The sequence below is a fragment of the Echinops telfairi genome, unplaced genomic scaffold (assembly GCF_000313985.2).
Source record: "Echinops telfairi isolate 266 unplaced genomic scaffold, ASM31398v2 ScPeMD7_6080;HRSCAF=6971, whole genome shotgun sequence".
NCBI classification, from domain to species: domain Eukaryota; kingdom Metazoa; phylum Chordata; class Mammalia; order Afrosoricida; family Tenrecidae; genus Echinops; species Echinops telfairi.
Genome location: NW_022109980.1, coordinates 4594340 through 4613229, shown reverse-complemented (window position 1 = coordinate 4613229; position 18890 = coordinate 4594340). Strand labels below are relative to the sequence as shown.

The window sequence follows — 18890 nt, the reverse complement described above, 5'->3', positions numbered from 1 at the left end:
GCCATGGGGGGTGGGAGAGGAGCTGATCCCAAGGGTTCAACAGAAAGTAAATGTCTAGAAAAGAATGATGGCAATATATGTACTACTATGTATGATACAGTTGATGTATAGATTAAAACAAGAGTTGGAAGAGCCCCCCAATAAGATGACCTTAAAAAATAAAAATGAAGACACAGCCATGGAGGCCCTCTGGGCACAATTCTACTCTTTCCTCTAGGGTCACTAGGAGTCACGATCAACTCACCAGCGATGTGTTTTTGACATCTTAGATAGAATCTTTACTTTATAAACAATGCAATACATTGTTGTGCTGTGCATCAGGTTGCTATGAGTTGGAACCGACCCGATGGCATAATAACAATAAGCAATACAGTGCAATTCTAAAAAAAAAAAGAAGTTCAAGATAACCATATGTGCCATCCATTACAGGACAAATACAAGGTGGGTTCAGAGTTCTTGGAAAAATTCCATTTTCTTTTCACTCCATTCCTTTCCAACAAACTTTCTGAAGACCCCTTGTGTTTCAGAAAGGAGCCCTGATGGTATAGGGGTTACGTGTTTGGCTGATAACCACAAGGTAAGCAGTTCAAAACCATTAGAAGTTCTGCAGGAGAAAGATGAGGCTATCTACTCCTACAAAGAGTAACAGTCTTGGAACCCCTCAGGGGAAGTTTACCCTGTGCTATAGAGAAGCTATGAGTTGGCATCGACTTGGCAGCAGTAACTTTTTGGTTTTACATTTCAGGATTCAAATTCTGTGTATCAGAAGAGGGTCCCAAGCCAAACCTCAAAACATACAATGCCTGCCATTGCCACTATGTACACACACACACACACACACACACACACACACACACAAAATCAACAGTGGGCACTTAGGTGCTATGCAGATGTACAGGGGCTAATTTCATGACAGTTCAGAAGATGGCTTCTAGCATCTGATGGAACAGTGCAAAAGAATTCCATCAGCCAGACTATCTCCATCAACTCCTTGTCAGCATCTGCAGTACTCTTCAAGGGCTCCAAATGTGACTCCACTGAGTTTATTTAAGACGGTGTGTTTTTTTTAATTAGATAGATTTCAAAAGAGGGAAAGTCCTTGAAAAATTAGGACTTAAGATGGGAGTAGTTCTGATGTAGCAAATAGAGTTAAGTGCTCAAAATGTTTCCTGGAGACTGGCCACACACAGGCCAATTGAAGAGGTGCTTTGAGAACACCGCAGGATGCTCTGGAAGAAGAAATGGGAAGATGCCTAATAGTAAGGACCTAACCATCATGATAGAGAGGTTAGGCATTGGGCTGCAATCCTCAAGGTCACCAGTTTAAAACCACCAGCCACTCAGAGGGAGAAAGAAGGGGATTTCTATACACCTCAACAATAACAGCTGGGAAACCCACTGGTGGTCGCTATGAGTTGGCATCAATTAGATGTCAGTGAGCTTTGGATATTTTTTCTTTTTGGAAGCCATGGAAAAAGAGGAATTATATATGCTGCCTTAAATATGAGAAACATAATCAGAAGCAAAACCAAAACCAAACTCACTACCATCGAGTCAGTGCTGACTCATAGTGACCCCCTGTGGGTTCCCACAGCTGTAACTTACAGGAGTAGAAAGTCCAGTCTTTCTCCAGCAGAGGACCTAGTGGTTTCGGACTGCCAGCCCTGTGGATCACAGCCCAATGTGCAACCAAATACACCAACTTTAGTAAGACTGAAAATAAAAGGTAATTATATATATAGTATTTAGCTTACATCGAAATCTATTTACAATGGAGTCAGGGACTACATGTTTATTGAAGGCTACAACCCCTGATCTACATCAGAAAGTGCTTCAAGCCTTCCTGCATTGTCTCAAAATTTAGGTAATGTATACTGACCCAAAATGACTGATGTTGATCAAAGATTACAATAAGTAATAGTAATCCAGGAGAAAAAAAGGAGCTCAGAATTATTCTTGTGAAAAGTAGATGGCATAAAGTGTGTAAATAATGGGAACAAATGTGGTAAGATATAGGGACTCTTAGGACATTTAAGGTGTAATACATTACAAAGAGAGTTCAATATTGATAAATGTAGAATAATAAGTTTGATGGGGCTTTATCACATGCTGTATGCTGGGGGGGATCATAAAATATGAGGAATAAAAAACATAGGGAGTTAAAAGACAAGTCTGTGCACATTATTTATGAATGATGAAGAGGGAAATGAATGAGAAGAACAGACAGTGTCTCGAATAATGATGACTTTGATGAGTCGTTATCACACACATCTGCATGCTTCATAAAATATGGGAAATATTAAAGAGCAGAAGAGTCCAAAGACTAGTCTGCTTTGCATGAGATACAGAAGGAAGAGGGGAAAACAAGGGGTATGTACAGAATAATGCTGACTTTGATGAGACGTTAGCTGATCGGTCTGGCTTCTTCACAAATATAAGCAGCAAAGAAAAGAAGTAGGCCTATGTTTGTCATACAATAATAGAAAAGAAGACCAACCAGTTCTGAAAAAGAAAAACAAAGTGATGGAGCCTAGTATAGCTGCGGAAAGACACAATATCTAGATTAATGGTAACAATTAAAATGACTGGGTGTAGAATTGCCTTACCAGTAGGAACCAAAATCCTCACAGCTGGACCAATAAGTAACATCCTGATAAGTGGAGAAAAAAGTTAAAGTTGTCCCGCATTTCATCTTGCCTAGATCCACAATCGTGTTTCATGGAAACAGTAGTCAAGAGAACAAAAGACATATTGCTTTGGGTAAAACTGCTACAAAAGACCCCTTTAGAGCGTTGAAGAGCAAGGAGTAAGGAACGGGCTGCCCACCAGCCCTGGAATTCTTCATTGCATCATATGCATGTGGAAGTTGGGCATTGGATAAGGAAGACTGAAGAACAGTTTATTCATTTGAATTGTGGTGCTGGAGAAGAATATTGAAAGTACCAAGGACTGCTACAAGGACAAACTGATCTGTGTTGGAAGAACTAGGGCTCCTTAGAGGCGAGGATGGTGAGACTTTGTCTTACATACTTTGGACATGTTGTTAGGAGAGACCAGTCCCTGGAGAAGGACATCATGTTTGGTAGAGGGGCAGTGAAAAAGAGGAAGACCCTCAACAAGATGGATTAGCAGACCTCCGAAGGTGAACTTTATAAAACCTGAGCTCTCTTTTCCTCTTTTTCTTTTTCATTTTTTTCTTAGTTCTACTCTCTTCCCCCACCGCTTATTTTTTTTTAATTAAAATATTCTGTTATTCAGTCCAGCACTGAAAGTATATGCATTTTAGTGGACTCTGGCCTTATGTAGAGGGTGAGCTCTCACTTGTTTAGTGACACTATTTTCTTGAGAGAGGATAAGATTCATTTGTTTAAAAAGAAAATGCCCTGAAATATTTTATTTAAGTTAAACAAAAAGAAGAGGGAACCATAGTCAGGTATTAATTATGTTTCTTTTGCAGACTTTAATTCTTACAATTCACTCAACTATGTTGGTTTTGTTTTGTTTTGTTGTTGTTATTTTTCCAGAAAAGGCATTTTGGCAACATGTATTAAAAGCCTTAAAAATGGTCAGATCCATGTCTGTAAGTGCATAGAGAACGTGCACAGCAAACTGATATTGGTGATAACATTTGGGGGAAAGGGTAGAATTGTAAGGGAAGTGGTCAATGCAAGATAAAATCTGATGCACGTAAATATCTGAAATAAGGGATGGGTTAAACACGTTGTGGACTATTATATTAAGACACGATTAATACAATTAAATAAAACCTTAAGAAATTGCAAATTAGATTGGACACTAACACAGTGGTAACTTAAAATAGCAGAATGCAGAGCTATCTCATGTTTGATCTTAATTTTGATGAGTAAAAAAGACACATACATCCTCCCTAATGCTATTATTAATCATTACTGGTTGATATTGAGGAAGAATATAGAAAGTCCCATATACTGCCAGAATGAACCAATCTGTTTTGAAGAAGTACAACCAAATTGTTCCTTACAAGTGAGGAGGGTGCAACCTAGTTTCACCTACGTGTCATCCAGAGGGACCAATCCTTGGAGAAGGACATCATGTTTGGTAAAGTAAAGGGTCGGTGAAAAAGCGGAAGCCCCTCAACGAAATGGATTAACACCTGGGCTCCAACCTATCAGCAGTTGTGAGGCCAGCTCTGGAACGGGGTAGTGTTTCATTCTGTTGTACTTTGGGGCATGAGTCAGAATCAACTCAACAGCACCTAACAGCGACCACTGGTTGTGAAGTTATGGTTTTTCCTTATTATACTTGACTATATTTTCCAGAATTTCTGCAATTTCTTTCTAGAATCTAGTTTCAACAGGGTTTGTTTTTTAAGTATATTTATTTGCCTTTGGTCTTATGTTGCAGGCGTGCCTGTGTGATTCGAGGCCAAGTGGTGGCTATAGATGGAACCCCTCTTGTGGGAGTGAATGTTAGCTTCTTGCACCACAGTGATTATGGGTTTACCATCAGCCGACAAGATGGAAGGTAGGTGGAAAGTGCTTCTGATCATCGACTTCTACCAGCGGTAAAACAGAGCTCAAATGCTACAGTGATGGTAAGCCTGTCTTACTTCCAGCTGCATCTGCTGAGTAGATAACTCACAGGCGCTAATTATTTTCTCTCTTCCCCCATCTCATTCAAACCAAATCACTCTGCTAAACTCTCACCATTACTCTCAAGGCACCTTTAAACCCTGGCCACGTGGACAGTTTTCTATCCTTTGCCTAATTCCAGTTATAAAGCTAGTTTCTGAATTCTGTGAGATGACGAAGATAATAAACCAGGGGCCATTGAGCTGTTACGCCATTCTTCCATGATAGCCCCCAAATATTTCAGAAATGACGATTTCCAAAGGGCTCCTTCCAAATGTAAAGAAGTCAACCCCATTAACTGGGTTCAGTAAAGCCTCGTGTCCTCCCTAGTCTGTCTATGTGACTAGTGACTACAATTTGAAAGCATAGCCAATCTAACTAGGGAAGCTCTTGACAAAAGGAATTGGTAATTTAACCATAAGCACCAGCCATGCTGCTCCTCAACGACTTCTCAAGGTTTTCTGAGCCCTGGGATGTGAAAGCACTAAATATAATCTTTTCGTCTTGCAGAAAGTTTTGCTCACAAAAACATTGTTTTTACTATCATTTCGAAAGACATTTTCTCAGAATATTTGAGGCAACAGGCACATGTGTCTAGCCTAAAGGAACCTATTTATGGCTCCCAGGAGCACTGTAATAATGTCTTTGAGGTGCCCTGGTCCAGGGGTGGTTAGCCTTAAAACATCTGACTCATAATAAGCCACATCACTAGTATCATCAAGAAACGTGTTGGGTCAGAACTTTATCACCAAGTGAGATACTATCTCCTTTCAAGAACCTAGTCAACCTTTACCACTTCAGAATTAATAATCGTTCAAATTAGGCTATGCCTGTCAAGAACATGCTTTCCACAAAGAGTTGTAAAAGATAATAAGGAAGGGTATGAACCTCCTTTCAGAAAGCAACTTTTTAAGGACTTCAGTAAGTCATATGAATTGTCTATATGTAAATTATATCGTTAATTACTACTAACTAGCCATCAATTCATTCTGACAAGCTTAACAGAACTACCTTGTTAGCAGGGAGTCTGCACAGCTCAGATGTGAGAAAAATAAAGACTACTTTTTCCTTCAAATGGTCTGTAATGGGAACTTCCTGCTAATTCAATTAGATCAAACAATGGAATGTTGGTACTTCACTCTCCAGTGACCTGTACAAAACTAGCCTCTCCCTTGTCCAGCATCTTCAGCCCTGTTCCAGAAATTGAGAAATGACTATTTCTTTCCATGGATTGTCCCTCCCTGCCCCATCTCCCAACCCCCAGGGCATTTGACTTTCTATGGAGAACCAATACACGCTCTTTTGCTTTTTTTTCAGCCTGCATACAAAGGTTTCCGTGAACTATTTGTTATTAACAAAAGAATCTCAAAGGATTTTAAGGTCTACAAAGTCGAAAAATTTCTGTTTCCAGAAAGCATTAAAGAGGGACATTTTTGTTGTTATTTTGTGTATTTGTAGCTTTAAATAAAATTCCAAGACCTTCCTCTGCAGAGCTCACTGTGAGAACCAGGTTTGTGTAGATGACAGATACTAGCCAGAGTTCCCTCTGGCAATAACTGTCCCCTCAGGCTCCACAAAGGGTGTAAGCATTCGAAATACGTGGCCCAAATGTCAACCAGACTGTATCCTACTGTCATCTCTTGGGCATAAAGTGACAGTGTGAGGAGAGTTTCCATTTATATGTCTCTGCTTGTTGCTATCTCAGATTGAGTAAGTACATTTCAAAAGTAGAAAATCATAAAGAAACTTTACCTGAGGGCAATGGGGCTGTAGAAAGGCTGATATGGACATTTAGTTATTGAGTAGACCATATGATATGAGAGATGCTCAAAGGGTCCTCTGGCGCCCAATCTCAATCCCATCCATCTTAGTGCCTGTAACTTCCCACCATAGGGATCACTGATTTGGGTCAAGCTACAGAATATTCCAAAGTCACTATTAAATGCAAATATTTTGTGTGGGATATAGAACTATCCTCATTATCATGCACTTGTGCAAAGTAACTGATAGATTTGCTCCAGGACCAGGAAAGGTCTAGGTCATGGGACCAAAGTGATAAATACAAAGCAGAAAGTGCTATATACAAAGCACAGGAAGTCTGGGCCGCCTAAAAGTGTAAAAATGATTAGATATTAACATAGAGAGGAGTCCAAGAAACAGAAGAGTGGGAAAGGGCAATGCTTGTGAAAAAACAAATATTTGTGAGTATCTATAATATGCCTGGAACTTTCATAAATATTATTCTTTTTCATCCACGCAACAAATCCATGAGGTAGATATTAGTGTCATTATTCATAGTCAGCAGATGGAAATTTTCAGGCCCCAAATCTAACTAATGCATTCAAATTAACACGGGTAATTAGTCCAGAACCAAAACCCAAACACTGCCATTGAGCTGATTCTGACTGATAGCAACCCTATAAGACAGCATAGAATATTGCTCCTATGGATTTCCAAGACTGTAATACTTTATGGGAGTAGAAAGCCTCATCTTTCTCCTATGGAGCTGCTGGTGGTTCGAACTGCTGACTTTGTAGTTAAAAGCCCAAAGTGGAACCACTACGCCATGCAAGTTGTCAAGCTCAGTAATCTGGCACTTAGTCCTCTATCATTTGCCATCTTCAATTTAGCTATTTAACAAGTGTGCAGTTGGAAGAGAACTATATATAAATTGTTCACCTGGTGATATATAAAATCAACAAAGCAATAATTACCTCCGAAGGTTCTTGGGAAGCATTAAAGGCCTCAAGAGTTTTGTTCTAATGACTTTTCAAGATAAAGCCAGTCATCCTTCCAATTCTCCTCTAGGCAAGAGTTTATTCATTTGTGGATACCATGAAGGCAGGGTCTTCCATCGATGGACAGGACTGATGTGACCTATAGTGTTGTAACAATAGTCTCCAAATAAAAATGTCCTCTCCCTTGAACCTGTTTATGCACATTAGCAGATGACTTTATAACCGGTTCCTAATGACCCATCCCAATGTGTGTGGTATGTGGTAGAAGAAACCCCAAAGGCTTCATCATTCAGAGAGCAATGCTATTTGTCATTTGGAATGACTTTCATGGATTTGGGGTCACTCCATATGCATCCGTGAGGACTCCACCAGGCAGAAGGAACTGGCTTATGTGAGTGTAAGGTCTAACAAGCCCAAACTTCATAGAGCCGACTGTCAGACTGGAAACTCTCAGGCAGGAGCTGAAGCTACAGCCTTGAGGAAGCATTTCTTCTTCCTAAAGAAAAGCTGTTTTGCTCTTAAGGCCTTTCCAACTGATGACATGAGGCTCCCCCATGTCATTAAGGAAAAACTCTGTTTCTTAAAGTCAACCCCAACTCTATAATTCCTTCGTAACAGCACTAAGTTAGTGTTTGAATGAATAACTGAGTGTGATAGCTTAGCCAAGTCGACACATAAAACTCACCATCAATCAATGTTCATGGAAGCAGCAGTCAAGAGATCAAAAGATATATTGCATTAGGTAAATCTGTTGTGCAAGACCTCTTTAATGTATTGAAAAGAAAGGATGTTACTTTGAGGAATAAAGTGCGCCTGCCCCAAGCTATGGTATTCTCTGTTGCCTCATATACAAGTGAAAGTTGGACATTGAATAAGGAAGACCACAAAAGAACCAATGCAGTTGAATGGTGGTGTTGGAGAAGAACATTGAAAGTACCATGGACTGCTAAAAGGACAAACCGATCTGTGCTGGAAGAAGGCCAGAGTGTTCCTTAGAGACAAGGGTGGCAAGATTTCATCTTACATACTTTGGACATGTTGTCAGGAAAGAACATTCTCTGACACAGTGGCTACATCAATGGGCTCATCCATTGGAACAATTGTGAGGATGGCACAGGACCGTGTGGTGTTTTATTCTGTAGTGCATGGGGTCTCTATGGGTCGGAGCCGACTCGATGGCACCTAACAAGAACCACAACATCACTGGAAGCTCAGTGGAAGTCCTTGGGAGAACTTAAAACCGTATCTGCACACAGAAGTAAAGAAAAGCCATCCTAGTTAATTTGAATTGTTGTTGATAAGTGGATTTAAATCCACTACAATTCACAGCAATACCATTTGAGAAAATAGACCTGCTCTATAGGGTTTTCTAGGCTGTAATCTTTATAGGATGGCTATGAGACAGAATGGACTCAGTGACAATGAGTTTGGCTTTTGAGTTTAATCTTTATGGGAGCAGATCACCAAGTCTTTCCCTCATGGGGTCACAAGAGAAGAAGAGCCCCTATATATGAGTGCGTTTTAAATCTTTATCTCATTATAATAATAGCTAAATAATTTGAGCCTGTATTATTCATGAAGGGCACCGGTGCGTCATGGTTATGAGTTACGCTGTGATCCACAAGGTCAGCAGTTCAAAGCTACCAGCTGCTCTGTGGGAGAAAGCAGGTCTTTCTACTCCTATAAAGATTTACTGTCTCAGAACCTCACAGAGCCAGTTCTACTCTGTCCCATAGGGTCGCTAAGAGTCAGCATCAATGGCAGTGAGTATTATTCATGAAGAAACTGAAGCTACTGGAGGCTAAATATGTAGCCCCAAGACACAGATTTAACATGTCATAATTAGGATTCAAACTCAGATATGTATGATGCTAAAGCCCACATTCTTTCTACCAAACAAAAATGGCAGCCCTTTTGCTGAATCTTTTTAGAGGCAGAGAAAATGTTCTGGGTGCATATGTTCTGGTTTGGATGGTTGATTTTGTTTTTCTTTTCAAATAAATATCCACTTTAGTTTTGAGGTGAGCTTTGGGTGAAGCAAATAAACAATCCCAAGAACGCAAAGTTAAATACCATTGAACGTGAACGGTTTCTGGACAGGTAGTTTAGGATGTTCCCCACTACACTTACCTTTATCCCCTTCTGCGTTATCATGAGTTCAGCTTCTGTGTCTTAAAACATAAGCCATTTGGGTATCTTTTTTTTAGTTGAAACCCTGATTATTTCCTATAACGGTCCTTCAAATGCTCTTTTTGGGAACTGCCTTTATTATTTTAACTACTTAACTGAAAAACCAACAGTAGAAAAAAACTACATTATTAGCCATCCTTTGTTAATCATCCATTTATCTCATCTGGAAGATTTCTACAAGATGCAATTGGTAACACTACAAGACATATGATACATGTCACATGAAGGTAGTGGTGAAATGTCCATAATTAAGTCGAATGTCCTATCAGGGCTTTTTAAAAATTGAAGGAAAAAAAAGTGTTTTACAAAAAGATCTTTTGTAATGTAAGGAATTGGTTACCTTTCTCTCCTGTGGATTTAAGTTGCTTTGAATACTAAAGGAGCATCATATTGGCCTTTATCCATCTTTAAGCTGTAATGATAATAATTCACCATTCTTATTTTTATATGGAATTTCATGCTTTCTGACTGCTTTTAAATACATTATCCCAAAGACATCATTATACTTAAAAGAGAAAGGAGAATAATCTAGTGTCAAATGGACTGAAATCTGAGTTTGTTATGGTCCAATGAAATCGATGTGTCTGAGACTACATCTAGAAATGAGCCAAGGTTGCTTTCAGGAGAGATAGCCTTGCTTTTTCAGATACAGAAGGCATTATTGGTGGAGATGGGCAGAACCCATTACAGGCTGTCTTAGAGTAGGAAAGCAAAAGGCATTTTGTAGAGTGAATCACAGATTCGAAATCTAGAATCCATTTAGAATAGAAAGCCAACAGCTTCCCTTTGTGAAGGGCTCAGGAAAATTATACTTCAGGCAAATTTCACTGAACAGTTTACCTCTACTGGTGTCTTCCTTCAAATGTGATCTTGAGGACATCCTCTAGTTTCTGACATTATGTTTGTGACCCTGAACAGGATATTTAACCTTTTGGATTCTCACTTTTCATATGTTACATTATAAGAATTGCTGAGGATGAATAATGCATTATATATTAAAGATGCTGCTGAATATTGAATGGTTATCTTTCTGTTAACTCTACTACCTGAAGGTGGAGTGATGTTGTCAGATTAGGCTTTGGAGAAATGCATGTAGTGCTTTCATTTAGGGTAGTATTAAAATTAGTTTATGATGTGGAAATTACTCTCAGAAGTTTCCTAGAGAGTGAAAAGAAGTCATCCATTGAATAAATATTTAGCAAAAGGGCACTTACAAAATAGAGAGTGCAGACGGGTATAGTTGTTTCCCCAAAGAAAGAAAAAACATCAAGTTCAATCTGTTTTTAAGACATTAATTCGATTTTGATTGCTCATTGGATGAAACCATCTTCTATTTTTTTCTTTCCTCAGCTTTGACCTTGTAGCAGTTGGTGGGATCTCTGTCATCTTAATCTTTGACCGATCACCTTTCCTATCTGAGAAGAGGACCCTGTGGTTGCCTTGGAATCAGTTTATTGTGGTGGAGAAAGTAACTATGCAAAGAGTTGTATCAGACCCACCATCCTGTGATATCTCCAACTTTATCAGCCCAAACCCAATCGTGCTTCCTTCGCCACTCACTTCATTTGGAGGATCCTGTCCAGAGAGGGGAACTATTGTTCCAGAGCTCCAGGTGGGTACATTGGCCTTAGAATACATATAATTGTAGTATCAGAAGGTAGTCACCATTACAGAGTAGCTGGATACTTTTTCCTGTTGCCTTAGCCAGCCTTACAATGTACTGCCCTTCACTTGTCAAGAAAAGATTTCAAGTGTAATCACTTTGGTACACATATCACCAGAGTATGGAACAGAGCAAGATTAACTAGCTGTTCTGAGAGTTAATCTCCGGGAGCTTGACCAAATAAACACTATGCTCTAAAGAACAAAGCTAGCTGACTCTGTTCTGATAACAGTACAGTCTATGAGCTTAGATCTTTTGTGGTTCTACAATGAAAGCTTCTTACAAAATCTAGTTTTCCCGTTGTCTACTTTGAATCCTCTGTCTTCGTTCATATAACTGATGAAAACGTCCCTTGTTAAACTGTGTTTTGTAACTGTAATTTTCAAGTGAACTACAAAATGTCATTTCAGGCTTTTTCTTTTTGTTTTTCATATTTCCTTTCTGAGTATTCAAGCTTTAAAGTTTTTAGACCTTGGGATTCTAGAATGCCTTTTTTAATTCAACATTCAATGTTTTCCTTTCTATAGTAAGCCATTCAGATGGCCATAGTGCAGTTCCCTCACCACATTGTAGAAACATTGCAATGGTAGTTGAATGTGTAAGCCACTGAAATGAACTCATACATTTTACATGTTCAAAACTCAGGAAGTATATTCAAAATGAGGTAAATGGACACTCCAAAATAGAGTTGTTGTTTTTTTCTTTTATCAGTACATCCCTGTCAGCTATTAGAAGTGGTCAGAGGATACCACCTGAGAAAAGTTTCCATAGGACAAGGAGCTCAAATTGTCCCTCCTGTCATTTTCATTGTTGTTCTGTAGATAGGAAGGCAAAAACTCAAGACAGTAGCTAATGAGTACATTTAACTGGTACACCAATCCTTCACAGATGTCGTTAGTAAGTCTGGGTGTTCTTTCAGCACAAAAGATTTTCAAAATGATCTAGGATTGCATATTCTCTGAGAGAGTTTAAATGCTAAAGTGCTAAATGCCACTCATCCATTCACTATTGTTTTTCTGCCAGTATCTAAGAAGATGGAGCTGATGGGCAATTCTGGTATCAAGTAGCTAATGTACAAGAGGAAAAACTGGACAAAAAGTAGACAAGGGGAATTGATGTCTTCAGAAATAGGACAATGATCAGAAGTCTGAGACAATAAGAGACACCCCATGTTTAACAGTCGCTTCAGTGTGTGCACTAGTTTGGAGGAGAGGAAAGGGACCAGAGTCTGAACTAAAATGGAGTGGGGGGCATGAAAATAGCCGCACAATTCAAGTGTTCATTAAGATGGGCTCTTCCTTCGTATGCCTCAAAAGACAAAAGTCACAGAACACAAGGTTTCACTTTGGTCACTATTTCTTGTTCAACTCCATCTGTGATACTAGCCAAGTAGATATGAACAATTAATTAAATTAGTTTCACACTGAGATCAAGATTTCACACAAAATTTGTTAAAGAGTTCCCAAAAACTCACTGCTATTGGGTTGATTCCAACTCATCGTGACCCTCCAGGACAGGGTAGAACTGTGGGTTTCTGAGACTGTACCTCCTTACTGGGGTAGAAAGCCTAGTGTTTCTCCCATCGAGTGGCTAGTGGTTTCGATCTGTTGATTTTCTGGTTAGCAGCTCAATGCGTAACCACTACACCACCAGGCTCCCTAGCAAAAGAGTTCAGGTGAGTTATTTGCTTGCCTGCCATAAGTGCCAACGTAGAGAAATGTGTTCCCAGCTACTGGTACATCTAGGCATAGAGAAATATGAAAGTGAAATTTGATTAAAGATTTGGCCCTTGGGGTCATTCCAAAGTTCCAAAGAAGACAAGTTTGATGGCATTAGTAAAGATTCATTCTAGAGAAACTATAATCTTCGTCATAAAATATCGCTGCCTGGGCCTGCGTGTGGAATCCTTCTCTTTGAGAGTCTAGCCTAAACAAGGAATGGTTGGGTGATATATGACTTAGCACCAAACAAGATTTGTATGTATATGAAATAGAGCCCCTAACGGAGCCCATAGCACTGAATTGCCTGACATTTAGGAGTGTGATCTTTCCTAACTCCTAAGCAATTTTGGAAACACTGCTGAAAAAGCAAAATTGGTCCCTTTGGTGTGTCCCATCGGGGGGAAGGGAAGACCGATCATCAGAGTTGACTGTGTTTCTTGTCCTCATCCAGATTGAAGCAAAATTCAGAACCCATGGTGCACAACCTTACACAGATTTGGGAATAAATGCTTTGACATGCATACATCCCTATAAATGTGTTTTCAAGACAAAAATGCATTAGTCTCCTTGTCTGCTTGTGATCATTGCTAAGACCCCATTTGGCTTTTCTTCTTTTAGGTGGTCCAGGAGGAGATCCCCATTCCTTCCAGCTTTGTGAGGCTGAGTTATTTGAGCAGCCGTACCCCTGGGTATAAAACCTTGCTACGGATCCTTCTGACGCATTCAACGATTCCTGTAGGGATGATAAAAGTACACCTCACAGTAGCTGTGGAAGGGCGACTCACACAGAAATGGTTTCCTGCTGCAGTTAATCTTGTCTACACGTTTGCTTGGAACAAGACCGACATCTATGGACAGAAGGTTTGGGGCCTGGCCGAAGCTTTGGGTATGTTGAACCAATTCTCTGTAGCAGTGTTATGTTCACAAAAGAGAAAATACTACTTGCATATTAATTGTATTTGGAATAATTATGGGGTTTCCTCTACGTAAAGGATCGAAGGCATTTTGCATGAAATCCGTCCCTCTGGGTGTGTTTAGCATTCCTTCTAGAGACATTTGCACTTCGAACCAATTTTAGTTCCCTTTTCATGATGGCTGCATGCCAGTGAAATCACGCAATATCCGACTGGTAACTGTCCCCCGAGCTGAATGTTGCCTTCTAACTGCGACCTTAGGTGTGGCATTCTTTGGGCCACGTTTTTTAGATCTGACATTTAGACTGTCATTTCCACTTAGAAACTACAAAATTCTAACTTATTGGTATCTCCACTTATTATCTCTTATGTCTAAGATGGTTAGACTACATTAACTTGTATCTTCTGAAGGTTAAAAAAGAACCTCATTCTTTGTTCCGATGCCTTTTGATTTACTGTAATCTGACAACTTGAAAACCTGGCATCTTCGACATAGCGGAACCCTCAAGAGGCTTCTGGGCCTACAGTTTTATAGTTTGGGCCCTCAGTCTCTCAGACAAATAACACTTATTAAAAATTGAGACCCAAATGTACTTTCCAACCTTTTATTTTTCCAAGAAAAAATATTTCCAAGAAAGAAAAAACCAAGAGGGAGGAACACTATTAGCTGATACTGTCTAGAAGGACAGGAGGCCTTAGCATCAAAAAATGGGAAATAAGCTGCCCTAAGAAATGGTGGTAAGCAACTGAACAACCTAACAGCAACAGCCCAAGAGAGAGCAGACAAACAGACCTCGGTGTCTTATTGCTCTCATTCTGGGGAACACACCAAAAACTTCATAAGAGACCTGCCACAAGTCTGTGGATGCCCATTTGGGAGCTATTGGTTTTCATGTCTTCTCATGGAAACCACATTTGGACAGACAAGAAGACTATTTTTAAAGTGCTCCCGAAGAGATGTTTTTTAATTTCCTCCCTCCACAGCCTCCATCACAATAGAGCCCCAGGATGACTGACCCACACCAACTCATAAGGGCTTTATAGGACAGAATAGAACAGCCCTCACAAGGTCCCTAAGACTGTACATCTTTACGGAAGTAGATCACCACGTCTTTCTCCAGAGGAGAATTGGGGGGGCTCAAAACGCTAACCTTTTGGATAATCATCAAGTCCATTAACCAGTGCACCACCAGGGACCCGAGGTGCCACTTAAGCTACAGTGTGTCAATTTTCCGCTCCTTCTTTTCAGAGGAAAAACAGCGAGCGGGGAGAAACGCTGGTGAACCGTTTCTGCCCAAGAGGCCCTCACGTGGTCAAATAATTCGCTCATCTGTGCAGTGCTCTGTGCGAATTCAAGAAATAGGTTCCGACTCCCTCGGGTGGGTAATGAGGAGTTGGCGAGAAGAACCACAGGAAAGTAAGAAAGAACAGGAGACAACTGCAGCCCTGTTCAGGAAACTTTGTAGTTCTAGAAGGCCTATATTGGCTCCGTTGTCTGGTCAGTAGCTTGACAAGTTGTTCCCTCCACAGCTCCCTACAGTGGCAATGAACCTCAGCCCTGGAGTTCATCTTCTCTCCTGCCCTGAGAACTACCTTCCTTTTCCCTTAGCTTCACATGATTTATGGTTGGCTGATTTTCTTTCTATCTTGTACCCCAATCCCTATTAGAGGGAATATTAGATTGTGCCAGCCAGTCTACAGTATAAAATACCACAGTAAGGCAGTTAGAATTGCCAATGAGGGTGCTGGCCAGCCCACAAGAAGGCGTGCTCCATCCCTGCTGCGGTGACTGCAATGGGTAAAAGGACAATTCTACAGCTAGCCTGCCTCCCTGGCTGCAAATCATGTTCCTGACTTACTAGCTGTGTAACATTGAGAAAATTACTTAGTCTCTGAGAACCACAGTTTCTCCATCTATGAAATGAGTGCCATAAATAGTATGTTAGTCATAGGTTCGTTGTGATATGAGAGTTAAATGAGACGAGTAATACAAAGTGCTTGGCACATGATATGCACTCAAGTTGGTTGCTGGTATTATGATTTCAATTCTGCTGTGACCAGAGGATTGGGATCACAGGGAGTCTGTGCAGATGGGTGTTGCCTCAGCTTCACTAAGCAGGAGGCTATGGGTATGATTGGCAGGTACTCATTCTCCGTTTGGTATTTTCATTTGCCCCCCTGGACACACACACACACATGCATGAACAATCTCTTCTCTGCCTTTCTCTAACTCTGCTCTGTGCCCTGAGATGCTGGCTTCTATAGACTACATTGAGTGGACTCTTTTGCCCCCAGCTTCCCATTTGACTTGGTCAGTGGGTGACACCCACTTAGAGACTCGAGGTTAGAAGGAAAGAGAAGCCTGGGCATTTGCCTCTCTTCGTGTGTCACTGCTTCTTCACATGCAGTTCTGGGAGTGATAACGTTCGAAAGTAACTGGCCTTCCTTTTCTTTCAATCATCATCTCCTCCCCTTGCCCCTGCAAGCCTAGAACCTTCCCACTGTTTCCAGTCGCTGGGTGGGTCCCTTTCTGTTGTTGATTTTCCTACCCTCTCTCCCCGAAAATAAGACAGTGTCTTATATTAATTTTTGCTCCCAAAGATGCGCTAGGTCTTATTTTCAGGGGATATCTTATTTTCCCAATAAGAAGAATATGGTACACATTCATTGTTGAACAACAAAAAAAAGGAAATGTATTACCTGTATACAGTACGGTTGTAGTTGTCATCACAAACCAGCATAACCGGACAAACTGAATCCTACAGTATCAAAATTTCTTGAGGAAAAAAAAAAGAATTTCTTGTTACTACCATTATTTCCATGTACAACAATCTATGGTACATTTACTCATTTATTCAATGACAGTCATGTCATCATCTTCTGGAGCATCATCATAACAATCTAAACCCTGAATTTCCTGGTGAATTTCTTGTGACTCCAATTCTTTCAGAATCAGTGGACCAAATCTCTCATGTTTAGCAATAGCACTGTCCTTAAATGAGTGCTTCTTGTCAAGGTAGCCCGCTCGTAGTGCATTTGCAATGCGACTGTCAGTGATTTTCGGGGAGGTCTTATTTTGGGGGGGATGCCTTATATTTCAGCGAGAGGCAAAATTATAAGTAGGTCTCGTTTTGGGGGATGGCTTCCTTTCAGGGAAAGCCGGTAGTTCTGCCCACCTCTGTAAAGAATCCCTTTGTTCAGGTCTCTGCACGAACGCTTGTGAGCATGACATCTGATTCCTGCTGGGACCCTGACTGATGTGACCCAACGCCTCATCTTCTCCTTGCCAGGATATTATCCTGTAGCATTTGCTTCACTGGGTGGAATAATTCAAAATATCCCTCTAACTTTTCTCCAGAGATCCTCCTGAGCCAATTCTCTATGAATCTCCTCAGAACCCTTGCTGGTTTTTCCCCAATTCAATATATATTATATAGATATATATGTATATGTATGCATTTATGCATGCATACATATATATAGATACATGTGAGGGGGCACCCCCAAAATATTTTTTTTCAAAGCTGTGTATTTAAAATTTTTTTACAAAACAACTTTAGCACCTTCAAAGTACTCTACGTGACACTTAATACATTTGTCAAATCTGAAATTCCGTTCTTGGAAACATTTTTCAAACTCATTTGTTGGGATGGCTAAAAGCCCCTCCCTTGTATTTTCCTTCACCTCTTCTGTCATCAAATCACTGTCCTTTCATGTCTCTCTTCAATCAAGTAAACAAAAAGAAGTCTCTAGGAGCAAGGTCAGGTGAGTAAGGTGCATGGGACAAGAGAGGCAAGCTGTCTTTTGCCAAAAATTGGCGCATTGAGATGGGTGTGTGAGCCGGTACATTGTCATGGTGGCAAAACCAGTGCCCTGTCTGCCAAAAATCAGGCCTCTTTTGTTGAACACTGTTAGGCAATCTTCTCAGGACCTCTAAAGAGAAAGCCTGATTAACTCTCTGACCTGGTAACATGAACTGCAAATGCACTATCCCCCTCATATAAACAAACAAACAAACAAACAAATAAGCATCATCTTGATCTTTGACTTTGATTTCACTTCAGCTTTGTTCAGATGAGAGGATAATGGCATCTTCTACTGGCTTGATTGATGTTTGCTTTCGGGGTCATAAGAATAGCATCATGTCTCCTCACTAGTAATTAGTTTCTGTGGCATTTTTCCCAAGTAGGAAACAAAATTTCACTGCCCCGTGCTGTTCTCTTACATTGGCCATCACAAAAAAATGAGGTTTGAGCTGAAACTACTTTCATGAAAAACTTCACTGTGGTCAGACAGAACATTCCCAGGTGATGCCACTGAGTGTACTAACTCAAACCCAGTTGCTCAATGCTCACTGGAGGGGTGGGCTGGATGCATACTACAAAGGCTCTTCCCAGTGGACTTTTTTCCGTTTTTTTGTGGGGAGTCACCCCCTCACATATATAAATTTCTAACAGTTTTATTGACACATAATTCTCATATCATATAATTGAATAGTTCAGTTGTTCAAACCTATCAAGAGGGAATTATACAATAACCACCACATCCATCTTAGAGCATTCCCTCCCCCCATGCTTAATTTGTCCCCAAAATGAGATGTGTAATCACGAACAGCTCCAATGCTCCCTCCCCCTTTACACCTTCATTACTTACTCCCCAAATCTCCTTCCCCTCCTAACCCCCTGCCTCCATTTCCTGTAACACCTTATATCAGTTATTGTGCATCCACTCATTGTGCATCTTTGTGCATCATTGTGCATCCACTCCTCCTGCACTTCACAGCTGGGTAACCCCACAGAAAACAGTGTGAAAACAAATTGCATTAAGGTAGTAAGGATAAGATCACATTAGTATAAAGACAAAAATGCAAATAATACGTGAGAGAGCGAAGAACCCCATCAACATTCAAGAAGGCAGGGAAGAAGTTTTGTCATGGAACATCTAAGAGATGCTTGTCCCCAGAACAAATTCAGGTTGGGTCTATAGTGTGGTCAACTGGCCAAGTATCGATATCAAGCTTGCAATGGTCTCTGCCTGATAGTAGGGCTGTTTGG

General features: G+C 40.4%; 1 protein-coding gene across 1 annotated transcript in view; it reads left to right on the top strand.

Moving 5' to 3' along the window:
* TENM1 (teneurin transmembrane protein 1) overlaps positions 1-18890 on the top strand; it is a 406739-nt gene that overhangs the window by 213646 nt on the left and 174203 nt on the right. Inside the window, exons 13-15 of the mRNA XM_004713061.2 lie at positions 4384-4503; positions 10889-11150; positions 13541-13808. Of these exons, the coding sequence (XP_004713118.2) occupies positions 4384-4503; positions 10889-11150; positions 13541-13808 (650 nt within the window). The remainder of the gene's footprint in view (positions 1-4383; positions 4504-10888; positions 11151-13540; positions 13809-18890) is intronic.